Genomic DNA, 21,783 nt, shown 5'->3' with positions numbered 1-21,783 from the left:
GAGCTCTGGCTACAAAATCCACAAAACAGCACACTCACAACTTAAGCACATTTAACTTGGGTGTGTTCAGCTTCATGTGCTTGGCAGTTGAAAAATAAACAAATAAAAGGAGTGGTAAGGGGGCAGGCACCCAGGAAGAAAAAACTTTGGCAATCCCTCCCTCCATTGCACCCAATGTGTTTTGACTATATGCAATTTTGGCTTTGGGTGCTATCCCCAAAATTTAGCCTCTAAGCAGGTTGCGGGCTTACTGTTTGTTTTCGTTTTGTTTATAGAAAAACAGCCTCACCACCTGTCTGAAAGTATTTGGCTGGTCACTTACAACAAAGAACCTAAATCTTTTAATGCATAAGCTCTGTGAAAGACAACCCAGTGACATGGCCGCCATTTTACCGCTGAAACATTGAGACACAAAGCTTTTAACACAAGGTCACCAAGGCACCCTTTGTGGACGGCACCGTCCCATTCATCACTGAGCCATTCTTCTTTCAGAAGGAAGTAACATCAACATCACTGCTCCCTGAAAGTCCTACTGCTCTCTCATTCCCTTTCTGCCATGGCGTGCCTGACCATATTCTGCAAATCAATTTGCAGTCTGGAATGTGGTCTCTTATAGCATCATTGGGAATTTCTACTTTTTAAAAAACAAACAAACCCTTAGTTCCTAGAACACAAAATGGTAAGGGAAATATATGAAAGGAAAGTAGTCCATTTACAGGACAGGACCTATTGAAATGTTCAGATATCGTTCATTCCCTCACCTTTTCCTCCACCCTGCACAGCACCACAGCCCAATTACTTTCTGCCCTTCAACCGTTTCCCTTCCTCTCATATTCTTTACAACCCCTGAGAGCCACTAAAACACAAACACTGCAATCAAAATTTATTGTGCAGATTAAGCAACCTTTTGCAAATGATGCAATAGGCATAAATTATTCCAAGTGCAGAATTTTTCTGACAATGGAGTAGTGTCAACCCAATTCTATCACATTAGCAGGCCACTGATTATCAGCCTTTCTCCACAGTTACGTGGTGTATGTTTTCAAAAAGATAATGACCATCACAGCCCCTACCTTTGCTGATATCTTCATATTCCAGCCAGAGCTGTTTTTGGACTTGCTTGTTGGGATACCAGATAGAGCAGGACTCTTCAAAGCCATAGACAGCTTCTTGTATAAAGTGGTTGCCAAAGTGGTCCAGCAGGGCCACAAAATCTCCTCGGGATGTGGCTCCATCCAGGGAATGGAGGGCATTGCCAAAAGCTGCAAAGCACAACAAGCTGCAATTCAGGGGCAGGTTGAAGGTGGGTGGAGAGAAATATAAAGCCCGCAGGAAAAACCTCTCCTTGAAAACCAAGGGACTCTCTGCTCCAAAATGAACGAGATACTTGCTCACAAGCAAGGTGTGAAGACAACAGCCCCTTTCCATCATCTCTCCCTGGTGCCTGGCACTCAGAGGTGCCCAACTTCTGTACATGGAGGGTACACAGCACAAATAATAGTGATTTTAGCTTGCTACTTTATTAAATTTATTCATCTCTTCCCACACCGAAAGGAGCCCTGAAGCGACTTAAAGAACCTCTCCTCCATGAGTGCATCCATTTTTAAAAATTGATCCAAACTTCTTGCTCCCGCCACATATTCTGGTAGTCAATTCCATACTTTAATTAACTGATGTGACAAAAAATCCCCAAGTTCCACCTCCTGGGTCTCAGGCAGTGTGGCAGCCCACAATCCACCCCACTCACTGGGCTAAGCAGCACTTACCTTGGGAGATTGTTAGCTGGTTGAGCTGGGCGTGGTACATGACGGAGCGCACTTTCCAGTGTTGCAGCAGAGGGTATCCAGACACCTCACTGAAGTTCACCATCCCTGTGACCAAAACAACAGGTAAGCTTGGCTTTGTCACTGGGGGAGGCACAGGAAATCAGCAGACAAGAACAAAAAGCAACCCCCTCCTGAATTTCCTCCTGAACGGCTAAGGGAGCTGGGCATGTTTAGCCTGGAGAAGAGGAGGTTAAGGGGTGATATGATAGCCATGTTCAAATATATAAAAGGATGTCACATAGAGGAGGGAGAAAGGTTGTTTTCTGCTGCTCCAGAGAAGCGGACACGGAGCAATGGATCCAAACTACAAGAAAGAAGATTCCACCTAAACATTAGGAAGAACTTCCTGACAGTAAGTGCTGTTCGACAGTGGAATTTGCTGCCAAGGAGTGTGGTGGAGTCTCCTTCTTTGGAGGTCTTTAAGCAGAGGCTTGACAACCATATGTCAGGAGTGCTCTGATGGTGTTTCCTGCTTGGCAGGGGGTTGGACTTGATGGGCCTTGTGGTCTCTTCCAACTCTATGATTCTATGATTCTAGGTTTGGCCCCATTGTGTGATTTGGTTTGCACATTCAGCAGAAACAAGAAGTAAAGTTTCCCCCCTAGACTGTCCCGGGTGGAGATTTACAAGTTTAAATTGCCCCACACCACTTCCATTAGGAAATAAGCATGCCAAGAAGACTTCGTTCTAGCTTGCTGAGAAGGCAGCTGCTTTTTGATGGACAGGGATGTCACCCTCCCTGCTGCCCATCAATAATGAAGTATTTAGAATGCATCAATATATTTATATTTATTTATACCCAGTATAGTATATTTATTTATACCCAGCCTTTTCCCCCAACAAGGACTTAATACAAAATACGAACAGCTAAAAACATACGGGGGTGGGAATAATTAAACAACTATTAAACATTGATAGAACTTAAACCATAGACTTGCATAAAATCTATTAAAACCATACCAATAACTGCAACAAAAACAGCACAGCACCAGCCCTTTCATTAAAAGCAATCAGCTCCCCAAAGCCCACTGGAACAAGCAGGTCTTCACCTGCCTGAGGAAGGGCAACAAGGAGGGAGCCAGTCTAGCTTCTCCAGGGAGGGAGTTCCAGAGTCTGGGAGTAGCCACGAGAAGGCCCTCTTCCCAGGCAGGTTCATATATGGGAGCTGGACCTTTCAGATATAAGCTTGGACATAAGCACACCACCTCTGCTCAGAATTCCCCCAACTGTGATTGTGCCAAATGTATAAATTGGTCTTCGGTCAAAAACCACTCTTAGGGCTCACCTAATTCATATTCAACTATATCCAGCAACTATATCAAGTCCAAGCATGCTGACATCTCTGTGGCAGGCCAGATTGCGCTCCTGGCATGGCAGGCAGCAGAGTGTTGTTTGATTTCCAGGTTGGCGGCATCACTGCAGAGCAGGAGCTAGGCCAGCTCTGAGAGCCAATCAGCAGCCTAGGCTGGCTCCCAGGGTGGACTTCCAGACCAGAGTGAAGACTTGCTCTCCTTTGATCTGTGGACGAGCTATAAACAGGAGCCCAGTCTGCTGCTTCACCGGTGCTCCTGCCCCCATGACTTGTCCACCCACCAGCTCTCCTTGGATGCTGGTTTCTTGTTAATGGAGCTGAGGAGGAATTTTACACAGGGCCCAAATTGGCCTGGGATTGTGTGGTTTTTGCCTTCCTCATAGCAGAGCTGGGTTTAAACCAATTATTATATATAAATTTATTGTTCTATCCAATGGCTACAACATTCAGCAAGAGTATTAATAAAATAATAAAGAGCATACATCCATAATATAAAAATCTGCAAAAACTTTGCTAGGTTCCTGAGCATTAAAACAGTTTCCCTTGTGCATTTTTGACAGCTCCAATTCTAATATTATTTTGCCTTTTAAAAATCTGATTTGCCAACATCCATGATGGAAGAGAGAGAAGTTACCAGAGACACCAACAAATTCAAACCCAGCTCGATTTCAGATTAAACGTCTGAAAAACCACAACAATTTATAGTGATTTTATCTAACTCTTTTTTCCTCTCCACCCCCAGAACCAGCACTTATAGGGCCACTCTGTGCACTATTGTGACTCAAAGGAAACCAAACCATTTCTGCCAGGGTGTGCCTGTTTGCTTATGTGAACAAAGGCTTCAGAAAGCGATCTCTTAGGGGCAGGCTAAAAGGGATGCGGGTGGCACTGTGGGTTAAACCACAGAGCCTAGGACTTGCTGATCAGAAGGTTGGCGGTTTGAATCCCCGCGACGGGGTGAGCTCCCGTTGCTCGGTCCCTGCTCCTGCCAACCTAGCAGTTCAAAAGCACAACAAAGTGCAAGTAGATAAATAGGTACCGCTCCGGCAGGAAGGTAAACAGCATTTCCGTGTGCTGCTCTGGTTCGCCAGAAGCGGCTTAGTCATGCTGGCCACATGACCCAGAAGTTGTACGCCGGCTCCCTCGGCCAATAAAGTGAGATGAGCGCCGCAACCCTGGAGTCAGTCACGACTGGACCTAATGGTCAGGGGTCCCTTTACCTTTACCTAACAGATCATGAGTGATGTCTTCCGTCAGTGGGTGGATTCTTGCCCCATGCTGTGCCAGCTCCCGATCGACTATTACCAATTAAAAGTTGTGGCCATTTTTAACCCATTCCCTGCCTCTTCTCTGCTACTGCTGTGCCTGTCTCCCTCCATAAATGCTCCCTCTGTGAAGCTGCTGGGTCTAGTGCACAGAGGGCCTTCTCGGTAGTGGCACTTGCCCTGTGGAACGCCCTCCCACCAGATGTCAAAGAGAAGAACAACTACCAGACTTTTAGAAGACATCTGAAGGCAGCCCTGTTTAGGGAAGCTTTTAATGTTTAACAGACCACTGTATTTTAGTACTTGGTTGGAAGTCACCCAGGGTGGCTAGGGACAAAGAAACAAACAAACAAATATAATAATAGAACTGAATGGGTCTAGTGCACATAGAACCTGAATGGGTCTAGAGCACATAGAACCTGCAGTGCCCTAGAACCTGACTTGCAGTTCTTGGGTTTCTCAGAGTGATGCTCATTGCCTTTTTTTCTAGGAAAGAAAAGGTGCCAGTACTCACTGACGGCTCCCGCCCTGTCCATCACAAGTGCGGTCAGCTAGGCAACCAGGACGCACACAGCCAGCAACCGGGCACAGGGCACAGCGGGGGAAGTATGACACACATCGTATGCCACTCACTCTCACGCTCTTCTGGGAGCGGGACTCGTGCACCCCAGACAGCCCTGGGGGTGCGACAACAGCAGTCAGGCTCCACTGGGGCTTTGCTCATGCCCCAGCATCTCTGTGGTGGTGGGAATGTGCTGGTACTGTGAACCAGTGAGTACCATCAGAAAAAAAGCACAAGTGAGGCCCCCACGGTTCATTAAAAACAGCAGCATTCTCAAATCTGATTTCTGTATCTCACTGTGAGTCCTCTTTAGTTGGCTGTTATGCTTTTCCCCCCTGCTGCTCCCCTGGGAGAATGCTTACCTTTTGGACTTAACAAACCTCCTTTCCTGGGCGAGCAAAGCAATTAATGTGCTACATAACGGCCGTCCACCTTCACCCAATTTCCTGGGCAACAGCAGCCCAGTTGCTTTCAAGCAGCCAAACTGGTTAAAGCACTTAATTCAAGAATATGCCTAATTAAATGTTGCTTCAGACTGCAAGAGATACAGAGGCAGGTGTGGGGCAGGAGCGGGAACAGGGGTGAGTGGGAGGCAGCGCGAGAGGCTGGAAGGTGTGGAGGTGGAAGAGAAGCACTAATTATACTAAAGGAAGGTCTGTGGGTCAGCAACTCTACGGTAATTAAAAACACAACTTGAAAGGAGCTTGCTTTTGCTTGTTTCTTTTCTGCAGCCCAGTCTCTACTTCTGAAGATAACAAGCCTCCCCCTACTCTCTGCCCCCCCCCACTTTTCCTAAGAGGCCTGTCCCAAAGGCATGGCCCCACCACGTTAATTTCTCCACTAATTGCGTTTTTAATGAGCTGTCTTCCACACACAGCAGGCTGGGCATTTCCCATGGGCTCCCAAGGGGCAGGCACTGCCTCAACCCATGCCAAGGGGTGTGGGCATAGGCACTCAGGAGCTTCTGAATGCCAGCTGCAAGGGAGGAGAAAGGGGCTGGATGGCGAGTGGCAATGCTCTGTCCCTCGAGCCGATGTTGAACGGGGAGCCGCCACATTCATTCCACAGAGCCCCCCTCTGGCCCTCACCCATAAAACAGCTCAGCCTCTCCTCTAAAGCAGCCCCTTGTGGCAGGGTTGTATGGCAAGTTGCCGAATGTCACACCTTCTGCAGCTACCCCCTACGTTCTCCAGAAGCACTGACTCCTTCAGTACCTGGTCTACTACATATGCACACCCACCAGCAGGATGGGGGATGCAAAGCCCCGAAATCTTGCACAGAAACAAAGCCTTCATTACAGTACATCCTATGGGACTTCAAGTGCTGCCTTCCTCAGGAGCAAGATCTTATTGCACTGTTCTTGCTCCAGTTCATTTCATTATCTCATTCCTACTAATTTGTAGCGGCAGTTGTTTTTGAAGCAGTGAGCCCTGACTGAACCGCTTCTACAGATAGAGGAACATGATAGGAGATAAGGTATTACTGCACCTGAAAAAGATGGTACATGAAATTATTATTATTATTATTATTATTATTATTATTATTATTATTATTATTATTATATGCCACCTTTCATCCAAAGATCACAGGGCAGTTCACAACATAAAAATGAGAGCACAAAATACATAATGCTTCTTGAGGAGTGGTTTTACCACTGCCTCCTTCAAGCAGGCAGGGTCTACCCCCACTTGGTAAAGGTAAAGGGACCCCTGACCATTAGGTCCAGTCACGGACGACTCTGGGGTTGCACGCTCATCTCACGCTATAGGCCAAAGGAGCCGGCATTTGTCCGCAGACAGGTTCCAGGTCATGTGGCCAGCATGACTAAGCCGCTTCTGGCGAACCAGAGCAGTGCACAGAAATGCTGTTTATCTTCCCGCCGGAGCAGTACCTATTTATCTATTTGCACTTTGACGTGCTTTCGAACTGCTTGGTTGGCAGGAGCAGGGACCGAGCAACGAGAGCTCACTCCATCACGGGGATTCGAACTGCCGACCTTCTGATCAGCAAGCCCTAGGCTCTGTGGTTTAGACCACAGTGCCACCCTCATCCCCCACTTGGTAGGAGGCTTTAATCACCTCCCTGGCCTACCCGGCTGTTGGTTCCTTGGTAGTTTTTATCAGCCAAGAGGTGCAAGGGTCCAGAGAACAAGTGGTCACCCTGACTGACCCAAGCACCTTGTCTACATCTCAAGCCTTACAAACTGAAACTCAGCTGAGATTCCTTCATTGCAGGGGGTAGGACTAGATAGCCCTTAGGATCCTTTTCAACATTACGATTCTACGATTCTCTGATTCATCCAACACAACAAGACTACAACGTGCTCTGGACACCCCTTGAGATTCAACTGTTGTAACAATGAGGTTGTGATCCCAGTGGATGCGAGCGATTCTATCCTCAAAATGCTTTGCAAGAAAGTCACAGCAAGCTACTGTCAGTTCTGCAACCTCCTTTGGGCCAGACTGTAACAGGCCCTGCACTACCTTGAAAAGCTCTGCCAGAAGGCACAACGAGGATGCAATGGAGGAAGCAAAGTACCTTTGGTGCCTTCAATGCCACTAGATAACCTTGATTATTGCACCTTACCAGCATTTGATTGCATTCGACTGAAGTTTCCCACCACTCATGTTTGAGCAGTCTCCAAGCTTGTTTCCTTGCCCTAAGCCCTGGAGTGTAACAGGGAGCCTAGCAGGCTCCACAAAGTGGGAGAGGAGCTCAGGGGCGATCCTGTCAACGGCATGAACCATTTGGATGTTCCAGAGGTCACCCAGGGCTTCAACAGGAGCACCAGTAGTATCAGCCAGAAAATCCACCAGAACCATCTGGAAGCCTATTGGGTCCATCAGCCTACAAGGGTGGACCATCCTAATATGTTCCCTACCTCTGCAGCGGGAAAAGGGTGCTGAAAGCCTCAATCTCTGGACCTTGTTTTCTCAACTGAGCACAAGGAAGGTGATTTGAAAGTGGGGGATATAGACATCAGTCCCTTGTCATGGTCAGATCTGCTTGGATTCAGTGGTAAAATGTGGTTTTCATGGGGCAAGTGCTGGGACCAAAAAACAAAAAAACCCACTCAGATACAGTGCTTTAAACCCCCGACCAGTGCCTAAAGATGCAGCACAAATGAACTTATGGATGAACACTTGCCTGTAAATCTGAACACAGCTCTCAGTCAGTTTATGCACTTCTACAGATTCTGGACTGCTCTTCACATATTTTATGCATACAAAACATTTATAGTATGGGGGGAAAGCACTGAAAAATGTGCATTTCATATAAAAAGTGTGTTCAAAATGTGTAGAATTGAAATGTGCACTTTCAGTATGATATTTCAAAAAAATATGACAAAATGGGATGGAATGGACCTGTGACTGCTAGGAAAACTGGAATAGGGAGAATTAGGCTGCCAACCCACTCAAACTTCAGGTCCAGCCTGCAAGTTACAAGGCAACCACCACATGGAACATAGGGAGCCATCTTACAACAAGTCAGACCATCTGCACTCCCCTTGGTCCTTTGTGGAAGCAACAGATTTCCATGCAGTTAACAGGTTCCCTCTCCTTAGGAGTGCTCAGCACAGGTGGGGGTTCTGTTCCTGGCCCCCATGCACATTGGCAGAGCATGCATAAGCCCACCCCATCCTCGTTATACCCCCTTCCTGCCCTCTTCCAGGTCCAAAAGGACCTGTGTGGTTTTGGTCACACATCAACTAGACCTACACAAAATGGTCACCACCTGTGTCTAGGCTTTGAGGTTGACACAGGCCCCCTCCGGAGTACCTGGAAGAACGGAGAAGGCCCTGGTACCTTTGAATTGCTATTTACTTCAGCACATTCAGGTCCTGACCACATTAAAGTGACTATCTCGTCTCTGAAGCGATTATGGAAAAAACAGAGGACCTCCTTACTCAGCACCTCTGCTCCCTCATGCACATTCAGAGTAACGCCTGATCTGCTTAGACTGGTAAATAAAATCAAGCATTTATTTCCTTTTTAAAACAAAAAACCCCTTATGATCAGCCAGCAGGAATCAAACTACTTCCTTTCTCATGCACCATCTGCAGAGCAGTTTCTTTAATTATTTACATTTTATTGAAGTTTTATGCAATCAGCAAAAAGAGGATAGAATCTCTCTCCTACATACCCACTGAACACCCACTCAAATCATATTGCCCTTACACTTATCCACATTACCTACTTCAAGAAAAGGATGTCCAAAGGGAAAAAGCAATGAAATAAAATTTCTCAGAGGCATTTCTGATGCAGTTATTATGTTTTGCTACCTTTCTCACCTCCACTATTCTCAAAATTGCAAACAACAAAATTTTAAGAAGTAACTTGATACTCCCCTGTGCAGCTTTTGAGACTAGACAAGAGGCTGGATGGACACGGAAGAACTCTGACTGGGATTACTCACCGGTAAGGAAATCTGGGTCAGGGGTAGGCTCAGAGAGCTCCTCTTGGCACTGGTTCTCTAGCGGAACAGTGGCCAACACCAACCCATCTGGCAACTGCTGCTCCAAACCACGGGCAAAGTTATTCTGTCTGGAAAAACCCAAGAGAGACAAGTTCAGAATCTGCAAAACAACAGGAAAGGTTGGTTCAAAAGACACAGAGAAGAGAAGTGCAGCCCTCTCTATAAGAGCATAGATGAAGCAACCCTTGTCAAACCAGCTCTCAGAAATGGCAGTGGTGTCCTCCTGGAAGAGCCAATACTCCATTCACAGGGATGGGTGAGGTTGGTGCATGCACACCTCCAGGGCCACGTTGACCTCACTGCCACCACCATATACCATCCCAAGAGAATTGCCACTACCAGCAATGAGCAGGCCATGAATACATCATCCTGCAAACAAGTGAGCAAAACTCTGCACTGCCGACTGCTCTCTGATTGAAGATGAGCTCCTCTTTTGTGGTGGTGTCAATGCTTGAGGAAGAACAGCTAGAGCAGAGACCAGATGGGGCTGGGAGGTTAAGCATCCCTGTTTCCGCTTCTCCGCTGGAAATTGCTCTTTCCCTAAAACGTTTCTTATACACAGCCTCCATTCTTATTCTGCCCATCAGAACTCCTCCACAAGCTTCTCTAATTATGGGCAACTGCCCTGCTCTGGCTAAGACACACATCTTGCTACATTTGCCTCCCTCCCACCCCTCTCTTTTCTCACTCCCCTCTCCTTTGTGAAGCTGCTTATTCTAAGAACTGAGAGGCAGCCCCCGTTGCAGTTTTGTGTATACTGTAAAAGCACAACACACATGGATACCACTGCATAGGCAACTCAAAGAACAGCAAGCCTTTATCCATCACCTGAAGGTCCCCTTCAGCACCTGCCCAGGTGCCACCTCCCGAGTTTGATTGTTGTAACCATAGAACATCTCCCCAAAGAGAGTTTGGTTCATGGGCAGCTCCCGGCTCTCTTCACAGTCGCCACCCTCTGGACACGACTCTGAGATTAACTGGCATGATCGTCCATCTATGCCTAGCTTGTAATCTTCGATGCATCTGCCGTGGGAGGGAATGCAAGGGACACGGTTACATCTTGCTGTGAGAGCTGTAGAAGGGAAGATGCCTGGCTCTGGAAGCGTACTTTCGACAATAGAAGAACCCATGCACAAGTAATTTGCTGCTGCAACGCTGTGGTGAGACACTGTGTCGGAGGATCTCTCTGACGATCTCAGAAATGAAATCATGCTATTCAGCTAGAGAGTGAGAAAGGTTAACGCTATAGGTCTAACTCAGCAGTATGTCTCCAGCAAACCCTTTCCACACTGACTTGTGTGCTAAGAAACTCCTGCATGAGGCAGATGATTCCAGGGCATGTCCCAACCAGTGCTTTTCTTCTAGAAAAAAGGTCCCATTACTGCGTAATACCTTGAATACACCCAGAAAAAAGCACTGGTCCTAAGATGCATGATCAGTTCATATGGACCTCACTTTTGCCTCATGTGAAGTGAGAATGAAACTTAGAATGCACACCAAAACACTCAATCACAGCTTTTCCAGCATGTTGCATTGGAAAGATTGATAGATGCGGGCAAACTGTCTACTATGAAATGTTGAGAAAACTTTAGGAAAGTAATGCATGATGTATTAGGGTGTGTCAAATTTTTCGATTTTCAAATTCCAAAAAAATGAAAGGAGCTAAAAAGTCGTAACATTACTTGGGAATTTTGGTTAAATTTATATAATTTAGTTTTGCTCTGTAAATAAAGTGTGTGTTTATTTGCTTGTTAATCAAACGTAGACTTACCAAGCTAAATGTTCTCCAATCACATAATAGCAAATTTGAATTCCTCACACCATAAACCATATTTAAAAGACCCCTCAGTGAATAAATTTCACCTCCTAAAATGACACATCCTAAGGTGGTGTTATTTATAACCCTCTCCAGCCTCTCTGACTGAGGGAGTCACTCCCATACCTCAGATAGACAGAAAACAACCCACTCATCTCAGAACTTTACAGGTAAAGGATACGTATGAAATTACTCCTCCCAACTATTTGTCTGGCTTTTGGCATTCCATATTACTAAATCTAATTTCCAGAGCAGTGCTGATAAATTAGCAAGCACCATTCTTCTAATTTATTAAATTTCTGAATTTTGTTCAGGCCATGGAGCTTTCACAATTTGCTGTTTTTCAGGCCACGTCTCTTGCCCCCTTGCAGGATCTCAACATGCTTCAACTTTGATTGAATCACAGCAGGAAAAGGAACCCTCTAGACCACGGCTTCCCAAACTTGGACTACAACCCCCATCATCCCTGACCACTAGTCCTCTAGCTAGGAATGATGGGAGTTGTAGTTCAAAAACAGCTGGGGACCGAAGTTTGGGAAGCCCTGCTCTACACAATGGTATGCCCTCAGTGAGATCCCCCTGTTTTCTTGATCATTGCACCTAGGCACATCAGTAGCCTGCAAGAAGGGACATAGGCAATATTTGTCAATTCATTCTTAGAAAAATTTAGGATTTTTCCTGCATTTATGGCAGAACATGGGGCACAGTGAACAGAATGGAAAGAGGGAAACAGGCTCTTCCCAATTCCTGGGAATTCTTCCAAGGACATCCCAGCATATTAAAGGTGTGACCCAGCCTTCTCTGCCATTGCAAGATTCAGTTATTTCACCAAATGAACACACTCTGTACAGCAAGGTGTAATGCTACCATATTATCATTATTTCAACTTCTTAATTAAGGACTATGGGCAGTAGCCAACTAACGTGCCCCATCAGGACAAGGATTTGCTCTTGCACAATGGGACTCTCCCCCCTCTTCCTCCTGTGTGCACCCCATGCCCTCCCCATATCTGCCCTGGAGGGTTGGGGGAGACCCAGAAGAGATTTAGGGAGCATGCCAGGAGAGGAGAGGGGGAAAGCCCTGTTGAAGAAGTGAAAATTTTTGTGCTAATGAGACATGTTACTCAGATGCTCAGCGCTACTATGGAATAACCACTAGCTTATTGCTTTGAAGAGAAATCCAGGAGTAACTGAGTGCTACAAAGGGAGTTTGAAGTGTAGATTAGCAGCATAGCAGCTATAAATGGTGCACTTAATACTGAGAAAAGAAAAATAAGCACAGCCAGACTTGCAAACACACAAATATAAAGTTCAACAAAAGATGTTCCACATTCCTGGAAGATACTAAAGACGTTTGTGGAACTCACCCACAGAACATGAGGATATTGTATAGAACAGGATCTTCTGGCAAAGGCACCATCTGCTGCAGGCAGAGCTGCTCGCAACCACCATTGAATCCGTCCGAACAGTCCACACCAATGTGGCGATCGTAGCAGCCAGTGCCATCTTTCATGGGGCTGAGACCAGGCGGACACTAGCATGACAAGAAAGCACAACAGCACAAACCAGTTTAGCCACACACAGGAGGTGGGAGATTGCAGAGCTCTTGTTTTCTGCTTCGCTCGACACAAAATTGTGTTAATGGCACGCAACAGCATAATCACACCTCCGCTGGCTGCCTTCCAACAACAACTGTACAAAAACAAACTTCGCTGCATCTCCCATCTGGGCAGTTCAAGGCACCATGTTTAGTGAGAAAAACTCAATTAGAACCCCACCATTTCTCTTTTGTTTGAATCAGTGGCAAGATCTGCAGTGCCATCTCTGCTATTTCCTAGATTCTCATTTCTTGGAATCGATTCTGCTTCCCCCCACCCTTCCTCTTGCTCCTCCTCTCCCCCATTCTTTCTACTAGATAATTCCACAATACCATTCACACTCCAGGCTCATAACCTTAGTGTTACATTCCTAATCTCAGTTGTAAAATCTCATCGCTTTCATCTTTGTAATAATACCTGCAACTATTGGCCCTTTTCTCTCATTTGATGTGACTGAGTAGCTTGCTCTATTCCATTATTTCTCACTTCAACTGTTTTAACACTTCTTCTTCTTGCTAAGTCTTCCTATCTCCTCTAACTTGGGCACTGTGTCTTCCTTAGCCTCGGTGCAATCCAGAGGAGGTGCTCCTCTATTCGGTGGGTGAATAGGCAATCACCCCATTCATCATCACCCTCATCCAGGCTACTGCTTTCTTCATAGTTACCCAGGAACTATTGGATGTGCTAGATGTGAGGAGGTATCTGTGTGTGTGCATGCGCACGCACACACACACACACACACACACACACACAGCTGGATTCAGGATAGACTCATGTTCCTGCAGGGATTCTGCATCTGCGGACTGATGAGAGAGTTGAACCTTTAACTGACTTCAGTTGTTTTTAGGTGAACAATGTGCTTGCAGAGAACTCTGAACTGCATCCATCTCTGGTTACTTGAGAAAATGGTCATGGTGCTACCAGCATGGTCAGACATCTAAACAACTGAATCAGGAGTCCCCAGATATCCAGGGACTGTTTCCCTAGGCTTTCCAATTCGTTTCAGTTTTTGGATTGAGATACGGAACACAATAACAACTTGGAATGCAGTGAGTTAAAGAGCTATCCAGCTCTGGGAAAATACTGTCAAGAAGGTTCTTATTTCAAATGGAGCTCTTTGAGGCACACAGTGGAAAGAGTCATGAGCTGCTCTCTATCCTTCTTCATGTATTTTGGCTCATGAGGTGTTAACAGAGGATTTGTTCCTGAAATGATTTCCCCCTCACAGTCCTGGTGACTGAAGCTCACACAACAAGTCACAGGTTGCTTGCTGACACTAATTCTGCAATTTCCAAAACAAACGGCCCCCTGTGGGCTCACTAGGCTCTCATCCTGCCCCATGTCGCACTTCCCCCTCCAGTGCCAGCTGGAATGCTGAAGCACAAGAGCACTTTAGGTGTTTTTACGATGCTGGCATTTGATGAGCAAGCCCAGATGTTCAGGATGATGGCAAACAGGCAAATGAGGAGCCTGGGGATCCTGCCCAGCACCCATCCCCATCTCATTGGCTTCCCATCTGTCTGACCAGATGTGCAAGCAAGTTGGGAGTGGGTGGGCAAGTGAGGTACGTGTGTGTGTGTGTGTGTGTGCGTGCGCCTCCCTCAAATTGATTTGACTCCTTTGTGGCCATTAGCAGGAACCATTTGCTGTCATACTCTTGTGTAGCTCCCACTCTTTTACATGGACCAGGGGCAGGTATTTGCTAGTGGATTGTATCTCAAGTTCGTGTAGCATAAGCAATAAAAAGGCAACGGCGCCTCAGTGGGACGCTCCCTGCACTTTCCCTTGTAACCTGCACCATTCAGCAGCAAATCATGTGTTTGCTACACTACAGCATCTGCAACGCTCGGGTGTTGGATACTACACTGTTGGGGTCACCCCATTACATGCTCTTCTGCTTTGTTGCCACGCCCTGCTGCTTCCCCATTGCCTCATCATTTTCTTCAGATGGAAATAACGTTTAAAACTTGTGCAAAGTGCACATCAACTATTCTGTTTAAAAAGGTAAAGGGACCCTGACCATTAGGTCCAGTTGTGACCGACTCTGGGGTTGCAGCGCTCATCTCGCTTTACTGGCCAAGGGAGCCGGCGTACAGCTTCCGGGTCATGTGGCCAGCATGAGTAAGCTGCTTCTGGCGAACCAGAGCAGAGCATGGAAACGCCGTTTACCTTTCCGCCAGAGCGGTACCTATTTATCTACTTGCACTTTGACGTGCTTTCGAACTGCTAGATTGGCAGGAGAAGGGACTGAGCAATGGGAGCTCACCCCATCACGGGGATTCGAACCGCCGACCTTCTGATCGGCAAGTCCTAGGCTCGGTGGTTTAACACAGTGCCACCCGCGTCCCCGCCTCCTATGATTAGGGTACTGCAAATGTTTGTCTTTTTTTTTTTTACCTAAAGGAAAAAATTGCACATTTGCCATTGCAGACAAGTATCCCAAACAAGAAACAGGTTTGAAAACAGTCTTTGAGGAATAAAAGGGGAGTGAAACCAAAAAGTGAGGAGAGGCCATGAAGCCAGCAATGATATGAAAGCACATTAGATTTGCTCTTTAAATGGGGAAGGACATGCAGTTAAGCATGTGGTGTGCAAGAACAATTGGACACTGCAAAATTCTCACCCGTGCTTTTGACAACAACAAAAAATATGTCTCAAAGTATGCTGTTTTCAAGTTGCACTAACTGTAAAGAACATTTGGCTGTGGTGGCAAAATTTACCACCTTTGTGCATTCATGAGATGGAAAGCAAGACCAGGAAACTTATAAGTCCTTGTTGGGCTCTTATTATATGTGTCAGAATTGCAAAACAGACATTAATCCATTTAAGGACTTTTTGCTGCTGCTTTAAGAGATTATATTAATTGCTGAAGGTTTTTATTTGTGGATTTATCTTATATACGGATCATCATATTGTATGTTTTGTTGTAAGTGAATGAACTGTGTTTTTATGTGTTTCACAATTTTATTCATACCTATGTATTAAATGTCCTGAAGATGTGAAGCCAGAGGAGGTGGAATTAAATGGGGACATTCTCTTCCTCTCCTTCACTCCCTTGCTCACTCCTTCTGCTCATGCTGCTGCTGTCAGCAGTGGCCCTGTCAGCAGTCATTTCAGATATCTCTGTGCAGAAAGTGTTCCCCCTGCTGATCCCCCCCCCAATTCATCACACATCCAACTTTGGCACAACGCCTCTCCCAGTGCAGAGGAAGAGCATCAGCAACGGGACATGTGCAGCAGCTTCACGGGCGCAGTTTGAAGCAGATGGATTGCTTTCCACCTATCTCTCCTGGGAGCCCTTGTGCAAAAGGGTGCAGTGAAATGGGCTGTGGGGGCGTGAGAGCAGGTGAGGAGGTGGAGGAAGGGAACATCTGCCACAGAACAGTTAGCAAGCATGTCCTCCAGAGCAATGGGGGCTGGTAGATAGACAGTGGCGGAGGCAGCAGGAAGAGTGGACTCTGGAGACAGAGAATTAAGTTGTCAGGACCCGACCCCATGTGGGAGCTTCCCTTATAAATATAGGGATGCCAGGGCCCAAGCCTGCATGGAACCTACCCACCACATTCTCAGCCAGAAGTTCTCCCACTAATCATAGGTGCACATGAACTTTCTGTGGTTTCATGGTAGTTAAGGAAAGGCTTTCTTGTTCGAACGGGTGCACATAATCTCTCCCAGCTAATGCATAATGTGGTACATTCAGCTTCCAGGGGACAAGGAATTTAAAAAAGGAAACCTGTCTCAGGCCAGAGTCCTCCACAGATCAAGTCATCACTGACTGTGGCCTATCAAATTTGGCCTTATATTTATTTGTTTTTGTTTGTTTGTGTTATGATCATTTATAAAATTTATTTTCAAGGCAACTTATAACAAGTTAGCTAAGAACAATAACACAATACAGTGAAATAGCTTGATATGAGTGTTGCTGCCTCTCTTGCCATCAGAGGCTTCTGAAGGTCTGGAAGGCACAGAAGAGTACCTGTAAGGTAAGTCACACCTGCCGAATTTCTGTTTCTCGTGCAGCTGTCAAGAAATAATGGTAAGCATCTGCACAGAGGTTGAGAGCATTCAAAGAGCTTCATATATGCTCTGCTCATCTCTAATAATAACTCATTGCACATTCTTGACCCCAGAATCGTTTCTCCAAATTTGAGCAGTAAGGATGAATACAGAGGCTGCACCCTAATACTTTCTGAACTTTTCATCTGGGAAGTTTGCAAAAGCACATTCCTGGCTAGCTTTCGAAACAGGAGTTCTTCCATTTTTGTGGTTTGTTTATTTCAACTTACTCTTGAGTCTTGTGTCACAGGGCATGATAGAAATTGAGATAAAAAGAGCAAGGACCAGAAAAATGTCTTGCTGTGAATTTCTGTTTCTGGGGAATGATTGATGACATTCCTCTTAGGGATGACTCCTCCTAGTGGAAGGAACAGGCAGGGCCCACTAAAGCTTTTCTTCTTCACTCCAGGGGGAGGAGTCCTACCTCTCACCAAAACACCTGGCAAAGCAGACAACTCCTCAGCCCCACATCCCAACCTCAACACCCTGAACGCTGGGTTTGCATGTGCAAAAGCACTTGCTCAATGGAGCAGCTGGGGCAGGCAACACACCACTCAAGTAGAAAATGGAGCTCCCACTTACCTAGGTTGTTTATTGTGTCCTCATGTTTTGGTGGCTCACCCAACCCTGTCTCTTCCACATTCACTTATTAGAAAGAATACCATCTCCGCAGCTCCAGGGGAATTTTGATAATGTTTAAATAGCTACTGAGTAGATTGTACCAACAAAGAGTATGACTAATCCATTCCCTTTGGCACCCACGCTAATTCATCGAAGGACTTCTTCACACATTAAAAAATACACAAATGTACATCAAAGATGTTTTACGTGTATTCCTAAAAAAGTGAAGTGTGAAGGTGGCAAACTTGTAGTTGCAAGAGCGTGTAACATACAGAAGGAGTGTGCATCGTACTCATTAGGAAGTCAAGTGTTATGCCAGCTTCCTACCAGGTGTGGCCAAGGCAGTGTGTCAAGTCTATATTTGTCTTGCATAAGGGGGAAGGTGGGCATAAAATGGGGAAACTGTAGGAGACGGGAGACAAAGAACAGCCACAGAGCTGAAAGATAATACAAACATATGGGGCTTTGTCCGTTGCCTTGTGGGATTTCTTCGGGAGAAGAAAAGGCTAAGGATTAAACCCTACACAAATCCGGAATGGAGTCCCTAAGATGACTGGATGAATGGCGCTTTCAATATATCCTTCCAGCAACTCCTGCAGCCAATCTGGTGCCAAACGTATTGTTCTGGTTTCTAATACGCCAAACAAATACATTGAAACCCCAAATAAACCATGTGTGCAAGCAGACATTTATCTTTGCAATCCCACTTTCCCAAGAGGCAGCTGCATCCCTCTCAATAAAAAGTACACGAACCATACAACCCGTAGAATCCAATTTCCGATCTGCAATGCAGCGGAAGTTCTTGCTGCAGCCACCATTGTCCTTGGAGCAGTCCCGAACTGGCCCAAATGAATCCAGAAGAACTTCCAGGTTGTCAAAAGAGGAGGAAGTCATCAGTTCTTCCCTGCAAGGGAGAAAAATACTATTGTTAATATTCATTGTTTTAATATTACTATTCGTTGCAGCACATGAGTGTTCTATGAGCTTTAGAGCAGATGGTGCTGGACTACAAATCCCATCATCCCTGGCCATTGGCCAACAACATCTGGAAGGCCTACTATGCTTAGCAGGAGAGTATTAAAGTGGCTTAATACATGGAGCTGTGTGTCTCTGCTAAAGTATGACTGAGCACAGAGACAGGGTAGATGCAGATGATGTGAGTTCTTTGTGGTGGTGTGCAGGTGACCATTTCTGCAGACCATTGGTAGCTTGAAAACTGGAATACAACCAATTAATGTAGTAGGCATTAACTACTAATTAAGTACCAATTTCTTAGTACAGGCAATGCCCCATTTGCATGGGGGATAGGTGTTTTGATGCACCATGCCCCTTTATTTTATTTTATATATTTGTATTTATTTTTGTTAATTTGTGTGCATGCATAGTCATGCTGCAGTTTGTGTGGGTGGAGATAGGTGGTCATGTGGACTGCAGCATGATGATGGATCAGGTGGGCATCCCAGGCAGGTGAGCCCAGGTGAGCATTGTGGGGAGCGGGCAGCTCACAGGTGAGCTACAGAGGAACATCCAGGGCAGGGCAGGGTCCCCAGCAGCCCCCCTGCTCCACTGGCACACCAATGTCACCATTTGGGCATATGGAACATGAGGAGGCAAGCATCAGCACAGCATGTGTGCCGCTGGGCAACTGCTCCAGCCTGCCCTGCTGGATCCTCAGTGACTGGCCCTGGTGCAGCTCAGCTGAAAAGGGAAAGGGGCTGCGGTTTGGGCAAAGAGGTGGACAGGTACATGAGTGAGGAGGCAGAAACCAAAACCTGAGGGAGCCAGGGAAGGGCATATCATTTTATGTGCTGGAACTCAATTTTTGCAAATTTCTTCAGTGAGGGGTCTTAGTGGTCTAGTGTGGTGTAGTGTGGTATAGTGGTTAAGAGTGGTAGACTCGTAATCTGGTGAACCGGGTTCGATTCCCCGCTCCTCCACATGCAGCTGCTGGGTGACCTTGGGCTAGTCACACTTCTTTGAAGTCTCTCAGCCCCACTCACCTCACAGAGGGTTTGTTGTGGGGGAGGAAGGGCAAGGAGATTGTTGGCTGCTTTGAGACTCCCTCAGGTAGTGATAAAGCGGGATATCAAATCCAAACTCTTCTTCTTCTTAAAAATATGTTTTGGGGTGTGAGGAATTCAAATCTGCTATTAGTTTTGTGATTGGACAACATTTAGCTTGGCAAGACTGTGATCGAAGAAGAAGCACGTAAACTTACTTTCAGAAAACCAAAGAATTTTAATTTTACCTTCAGGGAATGTCAGGTAATGCTAAACAACAACAACAACAATGTACAATAATATTAATATATGACATAACTGCAAGTACTTGGCAATGGTTTTTAATGATTTATATGCAATTTTACACACACTTTACTTACCACGCAAAGCTAAATTATATAAATTTAACCAAAATATCTTTTGACTTCCCAAGTCATGTCAAAAATTTTAAGCACCCTCATATTGGGGAATTTGAAAACTGACACCTTCATCACACCCTAGCAGGGAGGGCTTTGCAAGCACCCCTCTTGCTGCTGCCACTGGAGATGGGCAGAGAGAGGAGCCAAGGAAAGGGAGCATCCCTTTTGTCCGTCTACCACTGTGGGCACAACTGGAGGAAGGAGAGAGGAGCATTTCACAAGGCAAGCTTCTTTCTCCCTCTTCGTGGGGCAGCGGTGGTGAGGAAAGGAAGGGGGGAAAGGGGTTTCTTTCCACTGCTGCTGTAGGGTGGAGAGGGGAAAGGACGCGTTTAAAAATTCAGGCTTCCTTCTTTCAGTGGTGCAGCATATGGTTGCCCGAGGGCCCCCGACCATGGCTTCTGGAAGGGGTGTGAAGCAGGCGCCCCCAGTGTGGCACAGCCCAGAGCTCCTCTCCCAGGGTTGGAGGAACCAAAGCTCATGGAGAGGAGCACAGGGCCAGGATGCACTGGAGGCACTGGAATGGGGGTGCCTGCTCTGCACCCACCAGGTGCTGTTGGCTGGCTGCGCTCTCCCTTGCATGAGTGTGTAGGAGGCACCACCCTCTCTGGATCCCAGCCTTGCAAGGCTGCTGGCAGAGGGGGCAGCCATGCCCTAGCTTTGCCTTTGCTGGCGAGGGGCACTTGCCTCTTGCATCCTTCTCTGGAAGAGAAGAGAGCCAGTGTGGTGTAGTGGTTCAGAGTGGTAGACTCGTAATCTGGTGAACCGGGTTCGCTTCCCAGCTCCTCCACATGCAGCTGCTGGGTGACCTAGGGCTAGTCACACTTCTCTGAAGTTTCTCAGCCCCACTCACCTCACAGAGTGTTTGTTGTGGGGGAGGAAGGGAAAGGAGAATGTTAGCCGCTTTGAGACTCCTTCAGGTAGTGATAAAGCGGGATACCAAATCCAAACTCTTCTTCTTCTCGTGCTTCCCTCCCCAAATCTGAGCCTTGCCAGGGTGCTGTGGGGACGCAGCAACTGTGCACCCTTCAGTCCCAGCCTCGCACGAGCCCGGCAAGTCTTGGATCTGGGGAAAGCGGCATGAGAAGGGTGCAACAGCCAAGCTGGCATCACTCCAGCAGAAGCAGGGGTGGATGAGTGCGGTGGGGTTCATTTGTCCTCTGCCCCTCGCCCTGCCCCACTTATTTCCTTTTGCAGGCAAGTAAAGCCTCTCCCCCTTTCCTCTGCCCTGCCCCCTGGCCTGCTGCAGGTTTTTGGAGGGTCATGCGTAAAGGGAGAGGAGGCTTTGCTGAGCTGTAAAAGGAGAGGGTTTGGCATGACCAGAGGAGTATGGCAGGGTTGGTGGGGCTGGCAAGTAATGCAAGCAGGGGCGGTAGCCCTTACTAAAAGAGAAATAGTTCTCAATCTGTTGCCCAAATGGTAAGTGTGTCGTCTACCGAATGTGCCCTGGGCTGCTGTCCTGTACCAGAGGTGTCTCAAGGGAAGAGGAAGAGAGAGAAGTGGAGCCACTCAGGTGTCCTGGGAGAGAACTCTAAGCATGAGAGTGCAGAGAGGAAGAAATCGTAGGAGCTACTAGGGTGGGGAAACGGCTTCCTGAAACCTGAGCGACCCTTTGATTGTTCTCAAGCTTAGAACAAGCACGTACCTGACCTCCACAGCATCCTCCATCACTGTCATGTCTGTTTTGCACTTGGCTGATGGGTTGATGGCCAGTTCAGCAGGTGGGATGACAAAGCTCTTGCTCAACGGCAGCCACATCCCTTCCCCAAGAGTATAGGTGAATCTGGATTCAGAGAGAGGAAACCAGTTGGATACGTGGCCCAAGAATGCAAAAAA

The 21,783-nt window shown here is 46.7% G+C and overlaps 1 protein-coding gene across 2 annotated transcripts in view; it reads right to left on the bottom strand.

Annotated features, from left to right (window-relative positions):
• The window catches only part of ASTN1 (astrotactin 1), a 196,849-nt gene that overhangs the window by 28,455 nt on the left and 146,611 nt on the right, over window positions 1-21,783 (bottom strand). For both annotated transcript variants that reach the window (XM_081915031.1, XM_081915030.1), the window contains exons 10-16: window positions 21,593-21,730; window positions 18,285-18,435; window positions 12,624-12,790; window positions 10,270-10,464; window positions 9,382-9,509; window positions 1,767-1,871; window positions 1,074-1,262 (exon numbers count right to left, since the gene is read on the bottom strand). In XM_081915031.1, the coding sequence (XP_081771157.1) occupies window positions 1,074-1,262; window positions 1,767-1,871; window positions 9,382-9,509; window positions 10,270-10,464; window positions 12,624-12,790; window positions 18,285-18,435; window positions 21,593-21,730 (1,073 nt within the window). The remainder of the gene's footprint in view (window positions 1-1,073; window positions 1,263-1,766; window positions 1,872-9,381; window positions 9,510-10,269; window positions 10,465-12,623; window positions 12,791-18,284; window positions 18,436-21,592; window positions 21,731-21,783) is intronic.

Source organism: Podarcis melisellensis (assembly GCF_964234715.1).
Source record: "Podarcis melisellensis genome assembly, chromosome: 6".
Lineage (NCBI taxonomy): Eukaryota > Metazoa > Chordata > Lepidosauria > Squamata > Lacertidae > Podarcis > Podarcis melisellensis.
Note: the sequence above shows the minus strand (reverse complement) of the source record. Positions and strands in the feature narration are given on the sequence as shown.